Below are 20,989 nucleotides of genomic sequence, written 5' to 3'. Positions count from 1 at the left end.
CTCAGGAGTCACACGGGGCAAAGAACACTCACAGTGGAAGCTCTCATGTTTCCCTCGATGGAAAACGTTCGGGGGGTGGGGGGGGGCTCCGTGCCCAGGAATGTAAACATCGCGACTTGGGTGATCCGGCCCAACAATATGAATGTGTTGAGCTGGGAGGTATTAGTTTTCCAGGAGGACTCTTAATATCCTCTGAATACAAACCTTGCATTCAGAGGCCTATAGTTCCCCTAGTTTGATTGAAGAATAAGTAAATCCTTCTATGGGTCCCAAACAGGAAGGTATTAAATTGAAAAGTAGCACACCTTTTAGTCGAGAGTGTCGGGGGCCGTCTCCTGTCGAGCACGTGTCATGCAACGCGGGGCTCGTAAGTACACGGGTGGAATGCACGGCATGGTTGGAATCTCTCCACCATCGAACAACAACAGCAGTTACTGGCTGGGGACATTTTGTTCAAAACAATTTCTTTTTCCTCTGCTCCCTCCCAGCAGCACCGAAGCAGCTCAGACTGCAGTAGATGGAAAGGGATTTTCTCCTCCTAAATGGCCGAGGTGGGGGGGGGGGGGGTGTTTACGGTGTCACTACTATGGGATCACATGATGTTTTGAGGGTGTAAAGGTCTTGAGGCAGCTGCTCCTTTTCGGATGGGATTTTGGAGGCGTCCGAGAGAGCAGGGGCCCCATGCTGTCTGCACTGAAAGGTGGAGCAAATACTTCTCAGGAGGGGGAAAAAAAGAAGGAAAAGAAAAGCTGAAATCCTCAGAAGCTGTGTCTATTTGAAATGGGTTCTGGAGTCCCTCGGCTGCCTTCGTGTTATAAACACCCACAGTGCTCAAATTCTTCCTTTGTCAGGAGTCATAACAGGTGTCTCAGGAAGGATTTTCCCCCCCCCCCCCGGTTAGCATATTTTTTTCCGCTTTTTTTATTTTTATTATTAGGAACATTCTGCCGTGAGTAGACCCCTCGCCTTGAGAAATGACATGCAGACTTTCTTTGAAGCGGTAAAGGCTACTTTCACACTGGCTCAGAATTCGGCCATGCCTTGTTAAACCAGGTCGTGCTGAAGTATTGAACACCTCTGGCTGACATGTGTTGGTAAGCCACAACGCACTTTGCATACGTATTACTCTCGTCTGCAGCGAGTGCATGCAATATTTCCAGGTTCAACCCCAAAAAGTGCAATTGTTTACCTCCCCGGAGAATGTTTTTATTCCTAAACAGGGAATGAATTGACACTCTTGTCGCATAGACTTTCCCCATGGGATTACACTCAAGCATTTCCTCTGAAAAAAGAAAAATGCTTTTCCCAAGTTAATATTTGGTGCATTTACGAGAAACACTCAAAGGAACGGTATGGCGCTCGCTGAAGTATTTACTGTCGTTTCCGTGATGCAATTACACCGACAAATTGTCAGTCTTCAATTTACAAAAAAAAGCCAAGGACCTCCTTGTGGTGCGGATCATCCTGACTGCAGTTATGTCATCTTGCTTAGCAGGATGGACACATTTTATATAGCCAGCCCCCCGGGAGGTTGTCTGTGTGAACAGCGTCGAGCATGTGCATTATTCATACCCTCAGCTCCCCAGATAAAGACTCTTATCTCGCCGCGTAGCCCAGCTTTGCATCACGTTGCGCATTAGCATTGAAGCTGTTGATGTTTTTGAAATGAAAGTATAATGGGGAAAATGCAAAAAGAAATGATAGAGCTGCGTTCAGTATTTCACTGGAGACCCCAAGAGAGTTCCGGAGGTTTATGTTTGAAAACTCTGCAATTGTTTACTCCCCATTCCCCAATGTCGTGTGTTTTCTTGACTCAATGTGTTTAGTCTGTTACGCACATTCTCAAAACTCTGCTGTATGTTTCATGCGTCAAACATTTAATCAGATGTGGTCTCTAAACAAGACATCCGCCTATGAGGGTTTTTGTACACAAGGAAACTAATTGCTGCTAAAACACCACCTATAAACACAAAAGGGGTACATATCTGCAAAGACAAACAGTGAAATAGTCTTTTTAATTCATTCATCCCTCTGAAATACTTTGGCTAACGACAATGCTTAGCCATTGCTCCGCTTTTGCGTTCATCTATTTAAAGGCTTACTGCCAGTTTGGACCCATTCATCATTGTTTTTATGTATTTCCAGCGTGCACCAACTCAGTCAACTGTTTAATACCTCGTAATATTTACTCATTTCTGCCACAAAAGGCTGAAGTAAAGCAATACCCCTCATTCAAAACAAATAACTCGAATGCTCGTAGTTTTGTTCCTGGCGAGCTTTGATTTACATAATAAATTATTCTAGTTGCTGAGACACATTATGTGTACTTTGTGCTTAGAATGGATGGAAGAGAAACACGAAGGCCTCAAGCCTTACTTGGAATGTGGTGCACTTCAGCCCCCTGTGGCTGGAGTGAGTGTTACAACAACAAACATACGTTTTTATTAACCTGTCAAAACCGTATGGACCGCAGCAATTCTCTCCCGCCCTTCCCTGGTGTCCATAAAAAGTGGACAGAGAGCAGTTGAAATCGTTGGCCACGTCACCTTTGACTGATTTAAATGAACCATGGACTGAATCATGGACTGGAGTTAGTTTTTGTTTTTGTATCCTGCGGTGACCCATTGGAATATCTGACATGTTGATGGTGATAAGGAAAAGTGGATCCTCGAGAGTCATTAGAGACCTTTTCTCCGGAGACCACAAATGTCTGTACTAGATTTCATTATCTATTATCGCAGCTGCTCCTTAACTGTGCCTGGATAACCTCTCATAATGGATCATGTCTAGAGTAATTTGTCGTGCTTATGAAATGCAATTTCTCCTCACTCCTCCTACACACGTTGCGATGTGACAAGTGTTGATAAACCTGTCGTGTGCTAATGTTACAGCTGGTTGGCTGTGGTGTTTCCACAAAGCCTTTATCCTGTCTGGAATTATTCATTTTTGTGGATAATCTTGAATGTTGATTCTTTTTTGTAAACCAGTCTTTTACTTATTTCTTTCAGGTTTGAAGAAATTGTCAAGAGGAACAAAGTTGAATATCATGCCGGTGGTTCGACCCAGAACTCTGTCAAAATTGCTCAGGTTAGTCATCTTTGGCTCCGTGCAGCGTGCATGAATGTGTTTTTAAGTTGTGCGCCTGTATGCTCACAACCCGAGGTTGTCGTCCTGGGAATTCAAAGCATAGCTGCACGCACAGCGTGTTGACACATTACCGTTTTAGGTGTTGTGAATTCATCAGGCCTGCTGAAGCCGGGAAGAGAGAGCCGAGGAGGACTCCTAATAATTGCAGTCTTATCCAGTTGGCCTAATTTCCTCAGACATATCAAACATCAATTAGAGAGAATTACAAGTAGATGCAATTAACGTGTCACAAGGAATTACATCAAACAAATGCTGATCATATCCCTGGCTGTTTGACACATTTGAGCATCTAAAATAAAAACAAACAAAAAATGGTGACAGTCTAAATCTAAAATGGCAATCTGAACCTGAGAAGATTACTTGCATAATTATTTTAGTTTTTTTGAAGTGACTGCAGTGAGTCTGTGAATTTGACACGCAGTGATTAGCTGATGATAAGGCTTTGGTCTGCTTACAATAAACAAAGAAAAAGCACCGAGCTGAAAAAAACTATTCTCTCTTCCGAGGAGGAATGAGTGCAGAAGCTAATTGAGAGGCTGATGCTTGTAAAAGCGCCGTCTCTTTTCTTCTGTGTGGGCTTTTTGTTTGTACTTGTCAGTGTGGTGTGTAGAGTTCTTCGTCGTACACATGTGCTTGTGCGTGCCCGTTTGTGTGTTTTTATTTTCTTTGTGTGTATTTTCGCACAAGATATGTGTAGAAAAAGGGAACAGATAGCAGCCATGCCCTCAGGCTGCCACCAATTGGAGACAGTAAGCATCCTTTTAGATAGAGACGATGGAGCTGTGCACCGCCACACAAATACTCTTTAATTATCATCAACAGGAGCATTTACATAACACTCACTCGCAGACATCTTTAATTTTATTCTTTGGACAACAACTCCCCCGGTTTCTTTTATTCTTGTGTGCAACATGCGGCAATGAAAATATGCAGAACCAGCCAAAGGTTTGGACACACTTTCTCATTTAACTGTTGACTGGTTCTGTATATATAATAAAACAATGGGCTTACTTTACTTTTGAAAATTTCTATTTTCATAAAGATCGTTTCTTCGTTTGTCACTAGACTAACCGCAGATTTAGTTCGGTCTGCCTCAGTGCACACATGGAGCTTGACGAGGATTTTTCATGTTTCTTTTGAAGAGGACACTGAAGGAAGTACCTCCAGGTGCGTATCAACCCTTACGTGAAATCAGATGGAGAAGGAGGTTCATGGAAGAGCCGTCATGGCCCCCTGTGCTCCGTGCGAAGCGTTCAGTTGACTAAATCGGTCTCATAATGGCATGGCAAAGCCCAGCCAAATTGTATTCTGCTCTGTTTATTTGGATATTTACCCCCTTTAGAGAGAAGATATAGAGCTGATTTTGAAATGCTCACGATAACAACAGTGTTTTCGTCCCACACCCAGAAGTCTCAGAAACAGTTTCTGTCAATATATACCTTGAAGCGCCGACTTTTCCACATTTCCACTTTCAGGCGATGGTGTTCTTTTATGAAAAATGTATAATGCATAACCGGCTCCCAGATTATCACATTGTAGCACTTGCAATATGTGAAACTTCAAACCCCACTGTATTGTGGAAGCCGAACCTTCAAACACGAATGATATGCACTGCAGCACTGAATCCACATCAAAGGGCCCCGGTGACTAAATGAGATGCTCAATCCGGGGCAGGTTTGCTCAGGAGCAGCGCCGCCGCCGCTGGAGGAGAGAGAGCGAGAGAGAGAGAGAGAGAGAAGTGTTCAGAGGTTTTGCACAGGAATTGCTGCGCGCGCTGGGAAAACCCAGGGTGTGGGAGGATCAATGCCTTCGCCAGTAGAACCTGCACTTTTCCTGCAAAAACCCTAACCGCTTCGTCGGAGGCTGTAATAGGTTAAATACCGCCGCCTCCGCCGAGCCGAGATTTTTGCACTATCAAGGAAAAGCTGCACCTCGGCTTTAAGGAGATGCGGAATCGATCGGTAATTTGATTTAGTCAAATGAGAATTGACCGGGCTGAATCTTGGATGGATAAGTATTGTTTCCCTCTAACCACCGCCTCTGCCCCGCGCCTTGATCAAAATCATCCGCTGCACGGCGTCGATCGGTTGCTGTCTTCAGCGCTGATGCGTTCCTCTCCCTTTCATTTTCATGCATTACGGTTCCTGTCACTACTTATCCACATTCAAAGCGCACACCGGGGTAGACGAATGAGCGCATTTGAACACGCTTATCTGTGCACCAGTGCTCCAAAATGAGCTGTAGATTTAGTTTGGATCAAGTCAGTGAAGTCAAAGGCTTCCAAAGCGGAGCTGCCTGGCTCTGATTTTTATAAAAGGAAAGAAAAAAAAAAAAAAAGCAAATCAAATGATGTGAGTGTGTTGGAGGTTGTTGTCCTTGCCCAGGTTTCTAACAAGCATCATGCCCTGAAGGGGCACCCGACATAAAGGCTCACCTACTGGATGTTGGAGCGCTGCAAGGTAACAGAAACCAGCCCGGCGTTGCTCGCTCACATACAGCCTCGCACATCAAAGGGCTTCTCCTCCGATAGGGCACGGAGGGAAACAACAATCCTATTTTATTTATATATATTTCAGACATTTACAAAGTTGAAGGGGGGGGAGAAAAGAAATTGGGGCATTTCCGAGCATGCGATCCAGAATTTGGTGGTGTTCATCACAGGTGACGGAATCTGTGGGGCGAGTCGTTTGACTGGAGGGGCTGTATCGAGAAGCACAGTCAATTCATTTAGACAGAACATCAAAGTCCTCCCAACAGCTCCTCAGGGCCCGGAGAGTGAAGTCTGAGCAGAGACAGGCTCACAGCGAGTTATTGCCGCTGCCAGGGGAAGTAGATCCTGCTCCGAGTGCCTCGTGTAAACCGTGCATTCTCATTATGGTCCTCACAAATCAACCGCATTGACATATTTTATTGCTCTGCACTGTAAGCAGGCTTTGTAGCCATTCGCCGAAGGGACAAATCGCAATGTCTTTAAGTGCGAGCGAGCCAAAGAAAGTTGGGATCAAGTAAGTTTCCCGCTTCCTTGTGTTTAGATTGTGTGCTGTGTTTGCAGTGCATGTCATCAGTTTCACTGCGATGTTTTTAATTATTGTTTGGAAAGTAAAGGCTTTTGAAAAATCGGTTGCGGTGCCTGTTTAACATTTCCTCAGACTTGGTCAATCGTCGAAGGGGTGAATGGGGCCCATGTTGGCTCTGAGCTCCTAATTGGAAACGCATGTGCACCACGCCACTGAAAGTTTGTATTCAAAAAACAGAACAATCCCACAGCACTACTTGACTTCGAAAAAGTTCCTCACCAGCTCATATTTTGTAGGGGGGGGAGGCGGGGGATACTTAAACCGAGTTTGATGTCTAATTGACTTATTTCTCGGGGTGGAAATATTCCATGACCTAATGTTTGGCTTTTAAAGCTCGTTTTGTTAAATAAATAAAGAACTGGAGCAACTTGCCTCCATTTGAATGGGCTGAATGAAGAAATGCCTTCGTCTGGTTCCACTTAGAGAAAGGAGGACAGTTAAGGAGAAATACTGGAGCTTTTGTGTTCAAACTATGTGACTGAACTAGCAGCAGGATGTGCTTACCGGCTAAAAGAGGACATTCACAATCGCACCGTTTCTCTCTCTCTTCTGCTTTCATTCTGGTCACTTCAGGGACTGCTTTTAAGAGAAATATTATTTTGCTGAGACTTTTGAGGGCTTTTGAGTGAGACATTAAATGCTGGGCCATTTAGCTCCTGGGATAAAAGCTTTGGCTCTCTGGTTTTTGGGGGGGGGGGTGAACTTGTGGCTCACAGATCCCGGTTGCAGCTGCGCTGAAACGAGCACACTAATGACCGATAAAAACCTGCAGCCTGGTGGGCCTTTGTGTTTCACTCTGCAGAAATCAACCCTCTCCAGTGTGCGCCTGTTGCTAACGCAAAAGCTTCTCGTTTGTTTTTAGGACAGGTTAATTGCGGAGCCGCTGTTAGCACCCGCTCCGAGATGTTTACAGGCGTCGTGGTCTCGCAGTTTCCTCCCTATTAAGAAGCAGCGGAAGGTTACAGTCTGTTAAGTTTCTCGTGAGAGATGCATGAAGCCAAACTCTTCTTTTCATTCCCATCACCGCTGATTCTAGACATTCCAGGTGTGCACTTGAGGAGGAGGAGGAGGGGGGGGGCTGCCGTTGTTTTTCCTCGGCACAAGCGGCGGAAGCGGAGCGCTGCCTCATTCGCTTTGATGAGCGATGTGTTCATGCGTGGGCTTCAATGTCACCCGCCATGAGGCAGCTGTGAAGTCGCAGCTCACGTCTGTGGTGCCATTTACTCAATGATGAAGTGGGGGAGATCTCTGTTGGTTCCACACCCACCTCCCCTTCACACACACACACACTGTCTGAGCATGTGTTCCTCCGTCCTCAACGGTATTGTGACTGTATGTCAAAGCTAATACCAGCATGCATTAAATCTCCAGCTCTGTGATCACAATGATAAAGGTTGACTGGGCGATTGTGCGTTCTTTGTCATCGGTGGGGATGCACAACCCCCCCCCCACCCCCCAGTTGCGTGGCACAGATCGCTGCACAGGTGACGCGCCGCCGTCCCCGTTGAAGTTAATCTGCCGTCAAATTTAATTTTAGCCGCCAAAAGGGGGAAGACGTGGGGACGCAGATGCATCGGAAGGCGCGTTGATGAACATTTGAGGGCTGGAAAGAGCGACGCACTCGCTCAACGCGTATCATCCGGCCTCAGAGGCTGGCAGCGGAACTCAACGTGATGTCTTGCATAACATGTCCTTGCTTTAAGTCCTTGGTTGCAGGCTCGGGAAGAAAGGCGCCACCATTGGCTCGCTTGTTTTTCCTTTTTTTTTTTTTTTTGCTCTGCTGTCGCGCAGTTGCCCGGCGCTCGAGGCGGGCTCTGAGTGAAATGTGAAAGGAGTTGTTAAACAGACAGTACTCTGCATATCTGGCAGCTTTCTCCATTTGGAATCGGCGGCTGATATTTCGCACAGGACTCTCCGTCTGCCCGCCGCGTCGTAGCATCCTGCGCCTAAAAGCAGCCGCTTGTGTGTGTTCTTTGGTGCGATTGTAAACAATGGCTCGTTAAACCGAAAAAATCGCCTATCGACGCGGGTCAAGTAACGGATGAATGAAAGGATGATTGGGCATTTTACACGACTCTTTGACGTTTTCACATGATTATCGAGCGATGCCCCGCTCCCATACCCCCCCCAGCAGAATGTCTGTGGCAGGAGCATTTATTTGGCACATTCTCAGCATGCTCCCACTCGTGCGGTTGAAGTGTTGCGTAGCAACTGAGAAAAACAGCTTTAAATATTTTGGTTAAAACGGGTCTTAAGAAAATAAAGAACAGCCTGCAATTACTGTTCATTTCTCCCGAGTTCATAAGTTTAAGGGGCTGTAGTATTGTGCCAAGTCATAAATGAAAATACCAAATTAGGCTTTGTGTTCGCTCGGAAAAACTGAGGAACTGCGTGTGTAGAATACTGCGTCCCCTCCGTGTGCCAATGCGGTTATTCATCTCCAGCGGGTTTTTTTTTTTTTTTTTTTTTTTTTACATTTTTTTTTGCGAATAAATGCTGGCAGCTGTCTGCACCTCCACTAATTCACAAGTGTTTTTGAAACAAAGCTCGCAGTAGTTTTGCAGAGCGCAGCTCGGCTCCGTTTTCAAGCCGACGCAGTAGATCTGTGGCGGGATGGCGAATGTGTAGGTGAGTGCAAATTTCAAGTGATGTGCCTCAGGAAAACGGATGGGGATGGATCGACGAGGATGTGGGGGGGAGGAGGGGGGGGGGGGGGGGGTCGCATGTGGAGAGCGAGAGAGAGAAAGAGAGAAGGCTGGATGACGCACAGCAGGTGACAGACAGACACTAATGGTAATGGCTCTTATCAGTGCCTTGCTCGCTCCCTCTTTTCACATGGGCTCTGACATCCTCCTCCTACTCCACCCCCTCCATCTAGCAGGGGGTGAGGGAGTAGGGGGGGGGGGCTGCAGGGAGCTCGCTGGGTTGTGCAGCCCGCTCAGACGGAAAGAGCCTGCCAAACACCGGTCCCCTCACATATAAATTGCATCATTAACATCGCCTAGATTATTCCAAGCTCTCCCACCGGGTTTATGGCAGCACCGGCTCAACTTAACTATTTGACTCACTGAAGACATTCAGGTTCCCTGAGTGAGCTGTTCTCAGATCTGTGGAGAAATGTTCTATTCTCTCTAAAGGCTTTTAACAAATCCAGAGGAAACCGGTTTGCGGTTTGTTTGTTTTTTCTCACCCAAATCGGCTTATTATGTTGTCTAATGTGCTTTATTTCCCATCACGAGTTGTCTGAACACAAGGAGTGTGTTGTCATGCAAACCAAAGGAAGGCGATGTGGTGAGAATCAGTACTGAGCAACATAGTATGATGTATTTCACAATATGAATATCTGTATTTATATGATCTGTATATAGAACACTATATAAGTCAAATCAATCTTTAATGCAACATAAAGTGATTTACATGTGAAAAGGTCTGGTAACATAGTTACGTTTTCTTTCATTTTGATTGATTTTCTGTATTAAAACACAGTGTAAAATCCAATAACAGTGTATGCTTATTGAATCTATAAATATACTTTCACTGAAAGTAGACACATGCTAATATTGGCATGAGGCTAATTTTCTCAAATCTAACTTGCAGTATATTGTATTACTGCAAAACCGCACTTGCAAATTGGAGTAATCGATGAGTTGAGAAAAATGTCACCAGCTTATATACCCGTATTTGCTGTTTTTATTTGTTTTATATCTTTGTAAACAACATACGTTTTGTACAGCCGACAAAAAGATAAGCGTATTAATCAACAATATAATGTGTATCATTAGTTTGATAATACTAAATGACTGTCCGACTCTATTTGCTTTAAACTTTAACTCCTCAAACTTTAACTTGTCCTTTTTTTTTCTTTTTAATTACTCAAGACAATCCGTGATCTGTTGCACCTCAGACAGAGACTCTTAAGCCCAATTGACATCTGCGGTGGAGCTGGATGGAGCTTCCTCCTCAGATCAGGAGGCAATTAACTCTGTAATTACTATGCGAGGTCCGGGTTAAGCTCCAAGTTAAAGGTTGGAGCAGCAAACATTTTATGTGATCCTCTTACTCTATTATCTTTTCTCACTGCTACAAGGTTTTACCTCATGGGGAGAATACATTACATAAAGCCCCTTGGCAATTACTCCTCAATGAATATCCTCGTGGTGTATCGTCCATATGATTAATCTGGAATCCCCTCCGCTCCGGTCCAACCGCAGGCCGTGCTCTGCTTACCATGCGGGTTTCCCTTTTCACCTGAACAAATGGCTCCTTTTGGACAAAAAGAGCCATCCTTTTACTTTTACTGGCTGCGCGGGAGAAAGTGGAAAAACAAGAGGAAAAAGAGAACGAGAACACAACCTCCTGCAGTAAAAAAAAAAAAACGGGAGAAAAGGGAACGGGTGGGGCCAGAGTGGTGGGTGGTGGTTCGCTTTTTGGGGACCGGTGTGGGTGCTTAATAGTGTTGAATAAAGGAACATTTATATTTGTGCCTCGGCCTGTAACAGCCTCGGGAAATAGCTCAGTCTCTTGATCGGGAGCAAATCCTATTAACTTACAGTGCTCTCACTCAGGGTAATGGTCTCCACCTTGAGTCTTAGGAGAGACGCCCGCCCGCCCGCCCAACCCTCTGACACATTGATACCTGGTGTCTGGAGGGCCCGGCGTTGGGTTGTCCAACACTCGGACGGAGTCAAACAACAATCTGCCGGACTGGAGCAACACGGAGCGAGGATGTTGATACCCGGCGAGCTCATTCAACAGGCCCCTTCACACGTTCCTAACCCAATACCCAAGGATCAGCGCGCGGGATCAGTTCAAGATCAGGTTATCCGAGCCCCTGAGAATTGTAAAGCGATCCCCCCCCCCCCCCCCCCTCCACCGAGCAGCTTTTTGCTTTCTCAGACGCGATCGGAGCTGGCGGGTTCCTTTGTAGACCGCCAGGGCCAAAGGGATGTGTGGACGTCTGGTGGGAGAAAGTGAGGAAAGAGTCAATTTACAGTATGCGGGTAACCACCATGCCAGAGCCAATTGGTAGAGAAACTCCAATATCTTTTAGTGGAAACATGGGGCACCTCCAGTTTATTTTCTGTCTGGAATCTGATGTTTCACGAAAAGCCGTAGTTGGTTTAAAGCCGCCACATACTGTCATTAGACTACCGCGGGAACCTCCGGAATAATGGCAGCTCTCCGTCAAAGCATAACTACTCCAATTAAGAGACTGAACCAGGTTGAAATTTGCCTTTGTGGGTGGCAGCCATAGACTGTAGCATGGCAGCGAACTTCTCCTCCCCTTAAAAAACCCCACAACAATTTGCTGGTTTCCCAACTCGTCCCACGTGGCTTTTCTTTACTATTGGCACCCCTTGAAACCTTCTCATTTAAATGTGTCCTCAACACGAAGGCGTTTGATGCTTTGTGACTCCGCTGATGGATCACCTGGGTCTGGACCCGCTCATAAATCCATGTTCAATGGGACGTTCTTCTCCTTTCACCATTACCCCTTGTGCCGGCTGTCATCCGGCTGTCTTGTGTCTGCACAGTTTCAGTGTGTACCTGTCAGATACAATTTACGGCAGGCAATTTGTTGTGTGCCATGGGAGTTGCGGCTTCTCTGCAACTTTTTTGTTGTCGTAGTTGTTGCACGTGGATGTTTCATATTGTATTTCCGTCCCGGAAAAGAATTCTTTTTTTTTTTTTTCGTAATATTTTCAGGCTGGTTGAAAGGGTTACAAACCCGTGTTCGGGATCTCAAAAGTGCATTGTCACTAAGATTTAAGTGGGAGCTGTTTGCATTTGGGAGGTACGTGTAACATAAGTCAACTCGCGATGAGCTGTCACTCGCCTTGTTTGATGCGATAAAAGGAAATGAATGCACAGCAATTAGATGTTTGTTCTGTCGCATTGTTGCACAACCGCGCCTCTGCTGCTTGTGCTCTCAGCCAGGATTATCGCCCCTAAGAGGGGGAAGCATTACAAAATGACAGCCTCTCATGTCAAACAAGTCAAGCTGATTCAGTGAATATTGAAGAGGTTCCCACCACATGTTCTCCTGCACGTTAAGGGAGCAGCGTTAACCTTGTTTTGATTTGCATCTCCTTTGCAATTAAGATAATATGTCGTAATTAGAATTTTAATGTAGCGCTGTGAGATTTTTGATAATTATACAGAATTCTCCGCGGTGATTTTCTCTTGCCTGCCTGTCTTCACAGATGAATTCGCCGCTGATTAGATCACCGCTGTAATCAGATTTGAGTTACATTGTAAGATGTCTTCTCGCATGTCTCCGTCAAGCTGGGTGCCTCAGTGCGACTGTGAGGCGGTTAATGTGACGACCCGTATGTTCGACGGGGGCCTTTTTACGAATCGTAATTTCACAAGCGGCAGGTTGCTCCATGACGACAGACCGAAAGCTGAGCTTGAACTCCAGTCAATTAAGAGTGAGGGCTGGCAGTTGAATAAAGGGTTGAAGTGATGTCTTGTGCTTGGGTTTGAACTCACTCCCCGCTTCACTCAGGCGCTGCCCTTTACAGAATGACCCCCTCCCCCCCCTGCTCTTATTGTGACCGGTAAATATGGCATATCACTGACCGGTGCCGTGTTACAGTACAGCTAGCGTGGCTCTTTGTTGAATAATGAACTTTTCAACAGTGTAAAACGTTACATTTAATCCCATTTCACTCTTCATCCCACTAGGTTTTATACTTGGTTGAACCAGTAATCGTTTGTCGGATACCTTTTTTAAGAGTTTCATACCTGTGTTGATCTTAGCTGTTAATGGATGATGAATTAACCTTTTTAGCCCGAGCAATAGTAACTGCATAAATGTGCACATGCTAAAATGCTAACGCCACCATCTTAGCTAGCCTCACATTTAGCACATAGAGCCCTGTGTAATGCATGCTAGTGCGGACATTTCAGCTGTTCACAAAGTGAAGATACCAAAATATAAGCAAGGAGTTGTTTTATTTTCATGTCATTTATAAATTGAATGCTCTAAACTTTCAGCTGTCTGTTAGAAACTGTTTTCCTGATACGTTTTTTAGCCCCCGTCGTCGATCATAAATGAGTTCTACTGAGACCATGAAATAATACATGGCATAGACACACATCAACATTTCAGATCTGGTGATTTGTCTGTCTCGTAGGGGGTCGATCCTCACCCCGATATATTAAAATATGCATTTTAAGATGATTTTTTAAAATTGTTTTAGTAGGTCAAACTGGTATATTAAAGCGTGTGTGTGTGTGAAGCTACACGTATTAATCTACACACCCCACAACGCAAATTTTGGATCACTGCACGTAATGCATATTTCATCAGTACGCGTAACCTCGATGCATCAACTGTGGCTGTTACTGTTTATTGTGTGTCTGCCTGTGTGGTAGCTGCTTGTTTTCATTCAGCAGGAGACAGCCGCCAATACTCTCCCTGGCCTTTTCAATACAACTGTACAAACCAGTCAATACTGGCAGGAGGATATTTTGCCGCCCCAAGTTGACACAGTATCAATACTCGAGGACGATAACGCAAGCCGGGGGTAAATGAACAGAGATCTGCAAAGGAAAACTAAACCTGAGTCCTCTTTGTGGTGCGAAATTGGCCACCACAAAGGAATTAATGACGGATGCTTCCAGCATAATTGTCTAATTATCCTGGGCAGATGGGGCACTGCTTTAACTAGGACACATTGTGCTACCTCTCCAGACTCGCCACAACAAAAGGCGAACCAGTGTGACAGCCTCTTCAGCAGTGAGTGGGAGGGAGAGTGAAAGAAAGAAAACACAGAGAGCGAGCGAGAGAGGGTAAAAGAAAAAAAAAGAAAACTGGGATCCGTCACCGAGCCATTCCTGCACTCGATGCGTTACCACAGAAACAAATGTCGGGTGTAAACGCCGCGTGGCTCACAGCTCCTGGGAGGTGAATCACTGCAGTGTAATGAGGTTGGTTTACACGCTGCCTCTCGGCTCCCCACCCGGGCAAACTCAATACTTAAACCTTCTAATTAAAGACAATCGGCCGCTCGATCATTGATCGCATCGGCTCGCCTCTGCGTACGCCATCACTGAAGGGCTCCATGCCACTGTTTATTGTCTGCCTGCTTCGTCTCCTGGGAAGGAGGCGGGAAGGGATGTGTTAGGGGAGGGGCAGGTAGGGATTAAACAAAGGTAAACACGTAAATAAATTAAATCTCTTTAGGGGCTGTCGAAGTAGCGGTGGGACTAGTGGAATACCACACATCCGTGTTTCTCTCAGGGGTCTTTCAGGCAACGCGGCCGTACACACCACCAGTCTTTTGGAAGCATTACTTTCCCGCAACCAGAAGTTATTAAAGGGGCATTAGGTAATCTATGACCCGTATCGACCTCCATCTGCAACCCACAACGCGGAGACTGTTCGCCAATTCCCGAAGCAGGCTTTGAAAGATGTAGTGGTGAAATAGGTGCTTGATTTCTTTTTGAGTGTGTTGCTCACAAGCATTATTGTCCTAAGAATCAATGCACAAAGGAATCAGAGGAGCTTCTTGCGGGTGATAAAAATGTAATCGAATTCCAGATGGTGGTTAGGCAGCTACAGGAACATCTCAGACAACAAAAACAGTGGATTATAATATGAAAGTTTAATTAGCAGCGGTGTTGACGTTTGATTAACACCTGCTGTTTCACGTCTGGTGTCGTTTCCTTTTGGTGGGAAACGGAGAACTACATTGATATCCTAAAATATTATCCGTTGCAGCAGAAGACAATGAAAAGACAATTTGGTAAGTTGTATAAAGTTAGGACATAATTTGCATGTTTCACAACCGAGTTGAATGAAGTCAATAGTATAATAGCTTTATTCTTACTCAGTTCTTGGTTAACTTTAAGCAGTAGAGCATATTTTGATCATATCCTCTTGATTTTTTTGAGTGTAGTGATTTGTAGAATGTTCCTATGTAAGGTAACGTATTCCATATGTGCACACGTTGCAACTTGAACATAACAACAATGCAGTTGGTTTTCTCTGCTCGCTTGTATTTCTTTACTCCGTTGCTTCGCTTCTCTTTGGCAGTTGTGTCTAGTCAGACAGTTATTATTGACCCACGTTATCTTTACCACTGAGGTTCATCACCGTCCTTTGGAGCAGGTGGACGGGAGGAAGGGACAGGACTGACTACTGAGCATCTTCAGGACCTGTGACTTATAGATTTCCTCTGACTCCCTGTGGGGTCGGGTAATTGCTGAGTTTCGAAAATTGATTTATGGAAAATAAATGTATCATCAGCTGGACGGGGAGTGGATTGGCGGGAGGAACATGACGCACAGTAGCATGCGTTACCCAGAGTACCCCTGCAGAGCAGACGGCAGGTTACCGTAGTTCCGGGTTGGAACTCAACCCCCCCCCCCCCCTCCAATTATCCCTTCAATATAATAAAAATTACTCCCATTAAGAATTAACACTACACATTTGTTCCTTGGTGTTATACAGGCATTATTACCGCGTCAAAAGGACCGCGAGGTGTAGAAGCTTGTCGGAAAAGGGATGTATTATAAGTTGTGTGCAGTCACCCTGATCAGATTTGTTATATAAGTTACATGTCGTGTGTATTTATGAGCTTTACAGCAACCTAAACCCTGACCTCAGGCAAAACATTGTAGTCTTTCTTGGCCTCGTGTTTTTGTACAGAAGGATCTGATCAGCCTGTCATGTCTACACTGGCAGCAACCCATCTGGCAGGTCACCAAAGAGAAACGTATTATTACAAAGTGGGTGTAACTTCCTTCTGCCAATCACAAAGTGCTGGTTTGGCATTTCTGAATTCCTGCGGCTGGCAGCTGTTAGCGATTTCCCTGACGACCTTTTAAAGAAGCTTGCTGGGACTTTCCCGTCATTAACAATTACACAGTCATATACAATGAATTTACACTTTTTATTTCATTATTTTTTTATTGTATTTATTCTAAAGGGACCATGTAGAGTTCAAGACATAAATGTCACCATTTGATGCACTTGAAGCCAACTCACATGTGTGGTCCCTTTTGCAGGTCAAAACAAGGATAGTACAGTAACAGTACATGGTTAAAGACCTGAAAAGAACACACAAGACACACAGTACAAAGCTATACACTATAGCGCATCACAAATGCAGTTTTGTCACTTAAAAGTTAGTTGTAAAGACCATAATATTCCATCCATCATTAGTATTTCCTGGGGATCCAAAGTCGGGTACTGTACGTGTGTCCATTCTGGTCCAAAGACCAATTTTACAAGCCCCACTGAAGCACTAGAGCAGTGGTCCCCAACCACTGGTCCGTGGGCTGTTTGGTACCGGGCCGCACCACAGAAAGCTTATATATTTTTTTTTTCTGAAAAATGTTTTATTTTGAAAATTGACCGGATTATTCTCCTAATTATGTGCGCTCGTCCCTCTGACATATTCCCCACGCGTCACCAGGCGTTTTTCTTCACGTTTACAATTGTCCTCTTACCGTGCACGACAGTTTCGCCCACCAGCAAACACGCACACAAAGCGTGCGACTACTACACCCCCCCCCCCCCCCCCCCACACTCCCCCTCCTCCCGTCAGACCTTCTCGACCGGTCCGCGAAATATTGTCTGACATGAAAACGGTCCGTGAGGTAAAAAAGGTTGGGGACCACTGCACTAGAGTACACTTTGAACAAACACCGTCCCGCTGTAGTAAATACTCTCCAGAGCACCAAATGTGTGTGCATTCACTTCAGAAAATAGTCCTCCTCACCAGCGCTTGTCCTCAGAGGGTCGAGGGGGGGAGAGAAGGGGAGGAGGTCTGAAGTTAATCCCAGCTAACATCGGGCGAGGCCCTGGGTGCGCCCTGGACTGATCGCCAGTCAGTCACAGCGTTGACACGGAGACAAACAGCCATTCAATGTTGACAACTGACAACGTTGTTGCTGTGAGGCGACAGTGGCTAAACACACCGCCCTTGAGAAAATAGTCCCTGACAAATTCTCCTTTTAGCTAAACATTTGCTGGAAAAACTGCCCATCTGTTGGGAAGCTACTGCTACTTGTATCGTATACCTTGTTGGTTTTGGCCTTACACGTTAGCAAGTCCTTTAATATGTTTCCCGTCAATGTTCTAAACATGTTGACAACCTTTCACCAAATTAAACCAGATTTTGGGACATGCTATCTTGCACAGTACTATAAAAAACATCTGCAGTAGAATGATAGCATGTATTTATTTAAGATTTGACTACGTTTTATTTTGTAAGGCTTTATTGGATTCAATCACAATGTACGGTGCTTTCTTTTGGGCTATCAAGCATGAAGCTTGAGGTCAAACCTCCGTCCTTTAAACCCGTCTTCTTGCTCTCCAAAGGCAGCTGTGTGACCGTAAAAGATGCTAGCGTGTCTGGTGTTAGCTTGACACATTGTTACACTAACACTGCATCCACGATGTTTGGATTGGAAGCCACGAGCGTTAGTCTTGAGACATAATTGATGTTGCTGCGACGGAGATTTTCTTATACACACACAGTTGGTTTATATTTAAGTGCATAATAACATAAGAGCGAGCACAGCTTGATAGCCGCCTCCTCATGTAGTCTTCGTGCAGAGGTTACAAAGTGAAGTTAAGTTTATTGAACTTGCTCCCCTTCTTCACTCATTGGTTTTCATTTCAAGGGTGTGAGAGAGACACCGCGCTTCGCCCCCCCCCCCCTGGCTCTGAGCGGATCCTCTGCGCCGTGTTATTGTAGCGGTGACCTTGGTTCTTCTCTAAAAGCCTTCTGTCGGTGCAGATCCTTACAGGCGTGCAGCCTTGGCGTGTTGGCCGAAAACTCATTGAATCTGCTTCGCCAAAGCCAACAGGGCAAAAAGGGTGCAGGTGCTGCAGTGAAATTGGTTTTCTTTTTGCTTAAAAAGTAAAGTGTGTGCTTCAGAATGGCTCTCTCTAACACTGTGCAGCCAGAAATCGGCTTTGGTGTTACGGTGTCACTGGAATTCCGATACCTCGCTGTACATTTGGTCTATTGCGATTGTTCAGATGGTGATTTGTGGCCATTTCAGTAAATGTTCAGTGTGGGAAAAGAGTGAGGTGAATCTGTGTTGGCCCACAATCAGTTTTATACGTTTTTATGAGACTGATTTTAAGGAGCAAATAGAATGAATGAGATCAAATGAGTTTTTTTTGGCAAAGACTGAGACTTGTTGGCACACCGAACTAAATCTAAATAGAAATCACATTTCTCACTCTGGTTAGATTTAACTGTGGTGCATTGTCCTCTTTTCTGGCTCCGAGACGTTTGTGTCTAGAAATGTGAAAAGTTGCAACCGCAGAGTTTCGGCGTATTAACATTATTGGCACGCGGGGTGTTATATCTGGCAGGGAGAATCCATTTCGAAGAGAACTTTACATTGGAAATGTAAGGAGCATCTGCCACAGACCGTATTTTCTTCTCTTAACCTGCGAAGCGTTAAATAGGTCAGTTTTGTAAAACGCACAGGATGCAGGACCAAATCATTAGCACGGTAGGAATCCAGAGCATTAATGGCAACCAGGCAGCGTCGAATGACATTGTTATTGCAGCCGTCCTCGGGAAAGTGAGGCGAGCTGAAAATTTATATTTGATTTATAGCAGGGTTTGAATTTATGCTCCAACTCTCAATAGGAAAGTAAGTGATCTGCGCTTGGCTTCTCACAAGACGGGGGGCCCCACAGCATCTGGTGCTTGGAAACATCTCCGTATCAAACGCAGCTCCTTCTAGTTTCTCTTTGCACTGCTTAACCACCAAGAATTTACACCTGTAGGGGATATAGTATTACTGTGGTTATTGGACTGGTTTCAAGTCTGAACCTTGAGAAGTGATCAGACGAGTGAAATAAGCAGCTCTTTGTGGGAACCGTCGAGCAACAGGTTGCAAGACGCGCCGTATTTTTTTTTTTTTGTTGTGCGCCAATTTGTTACCTTTTTGCCACTGCAAAGACGGAGCCATGTCATTGCTTTTCTCTGTTTTAATATGTGCTAAATGCTACTTGATAGCTGCATTGCAGGCTGCGCCATATGAACATCTGTGATGCGCCGTTATTTATCGCTCAGTTGTTTTTGCAGCAGCTCGCAGAGAGGGGAGCAGAAATATACGGCCCGCTGTCACCACGAGGGCGCTTTTGAATCCTTGAAACATCGTATCTTCACATTATCTGCTCGAGGTGATGATACAAATACTATTCTTTATGGTTTTGTAATAACTGCCTTGTTTTTCATAGGTACGCCGGGCATTATTTATCACTGGCAGCGTTCATGGCGATTAATGATGCATAACTCTGTCAGAGCTGTCTGGCGTACAGCACCAGCCGAAGGAATCTGGAAGGTTATCAGAGCAATAAATACCAAGTTCTCCACCGTTGTTTGTCACGATGCACTGCGGCAGCCAGCCGTTATGACGGTTCTAACTCTCACTCACCCCCCGGCCCCCTCCGCTTCCCTCTGTCTGTAAGAAAAAAAAAAGAAAAAAAAAAGAAGAACACAACTTGTTTCAAGCTGCCGGTTGATGAGGGGGAATTTGATGGCCCAACCTCAAAGTTCAGAGCGGGCAACTGTTCTCGAATCTCCTCCTTTTATTACGTCGTCAGCTTCCAGCTGGATGATGGGTGTAGATAAGGAGCGCGCTGAACTCCCTCTCCACCTCGGATCATCGTTCTTGGCAATGAGAACATGAGCGCGGTCTGTTCAGTCGGGCATTTTAACCGTTTTGTCAATTGCCGTCGTCCAATGCTGTTATGTCTATAAAGTGGAAATTAAATCAGGTGTGCAGACTGTTACACAAGTTCAATCTATACCCGCCCAGCAGCAGTGTTTGTCTCGCATCGTGTTTTAATTTATCCAATAAATTGCCCCTTCAACTTGCCAAGCGCGAGGGAGCCATCGATGCACTGTCCACGGAGCGGGCAGTGAGGACGATTCCGTCTATTAGTGCAATGATGGGGCCTTTACAGCGGCGAGCTCACTGATGGAATGGCATCCTTCTCAAGGTCAGGCCGGAGCTCAGAGCTATTTTCTGCTTACCTGCGCAGCCAGCCGGCCACAGAATCTGCACACAAACTGCCTCTCCGCCAGCGGGCTTAGTAAGCGGAGAGGCTCATCACGGACATTTCCAGCTGGTAACACGAAGAGAAACCTCTTTGCCTGCAGAAAAAACGGCACGCCGGCATTCGATAGGTGGGATCTCGATGTGGTGCGTAAAGACATCAGGAAAGTCGCTTTTTTTTTTTCCTTCACATTTTGCTCCCATTTTGTCCCTGTGTCAGAAGAGAACCAAGGGGTCAGAGGTCAAAGTGGGAGCACAGCTGTTGTGTCTGCTCGTTTCTCACGGATGTGAAGTGCACGCCGTTAAGTTCTCCTCCAAAAAGTCACGCGTCTACGCAGCTGAAATAATACAGCACCATCACCATTAACAGACTTTCGGGCAGCCACGTTTTAAGCTGCTTATGTTCGGGGACCTACTTTGCGTCTGTGCAAATGACTGCGGGAGGGGGGGGGGGGGGGGGGGGGGGGCGTAGGTGTGTCAGTGATCCGACAATGGGTGTGTGCTCTCAGATGAGGGTTTATAATGTGTGGGGTGAATATGTCTGGTTGAACGATCCCGACCGCTCCTTTGGGCGGATGGTAAACGATGTCACAATATGCAGCCGCAACACTCATTAAAGCGCACTTCCTCCCAGCAGCTAATGTTTTGAAGTGGATTTTCCGCACCGCCACGTTGAATCTAGCCGGGCTTGACCTGTGCTAAGCCTTCAAACGGGGGCTGTC

The 20,989-nt window shown here is 45.6% G+C and overlaps 1 protein-coding gene across 5 annotated transcripts in view; it reads left to right on the top strand.

Annotated features, from left to right (window-relative positions):
• LOC120818903 (adenosine kinase) overlaps positions 1-20,989 on the top strand; it is an 86,589-nt gene that overhangs the window by 10,189 nt on the left and 55,411 nt on the right. For 4 of the 5 annotated variants that reach the window (XM_078103451.1, XM_078103450.1, XM_078103453.1 and 1 more), the window contains one exon: positions 3,009-3,087. In XM_078103451.1, the coding sequence (XP_077959577.1) occupies positions 3,009-3,087 (79 nt within the window). Of the gene's footprint in view, positions 1-2,433; positions 2,709-3,008; positions 3,088-20,989 lie in introns of those variants that run through there. The other variant, XM_078103454.1, reaches the window with a different exon arrangement.

The sequence above is a fragment of the Gasterosteus aculeatus genome, chromosome 5 (assembly GCF_964276395.1).
Source record: "Gasterosteus aculeatus chromosome 5, fGasAcu3.hap1.1, whole genome shotgun sequence".
Lineage (NCBI taxonomy): Eukaryota > Metazoa > Chordata > Actinopteri > Perciformes > Gasterosteidae > Gasterosteus > Gasterosteus aculeatus.
The sequence above is the reverse complement of the archived record's forward strand: the minus strand, read 5'-3'. Positions and strand labels throughout refer to the sequence as shown.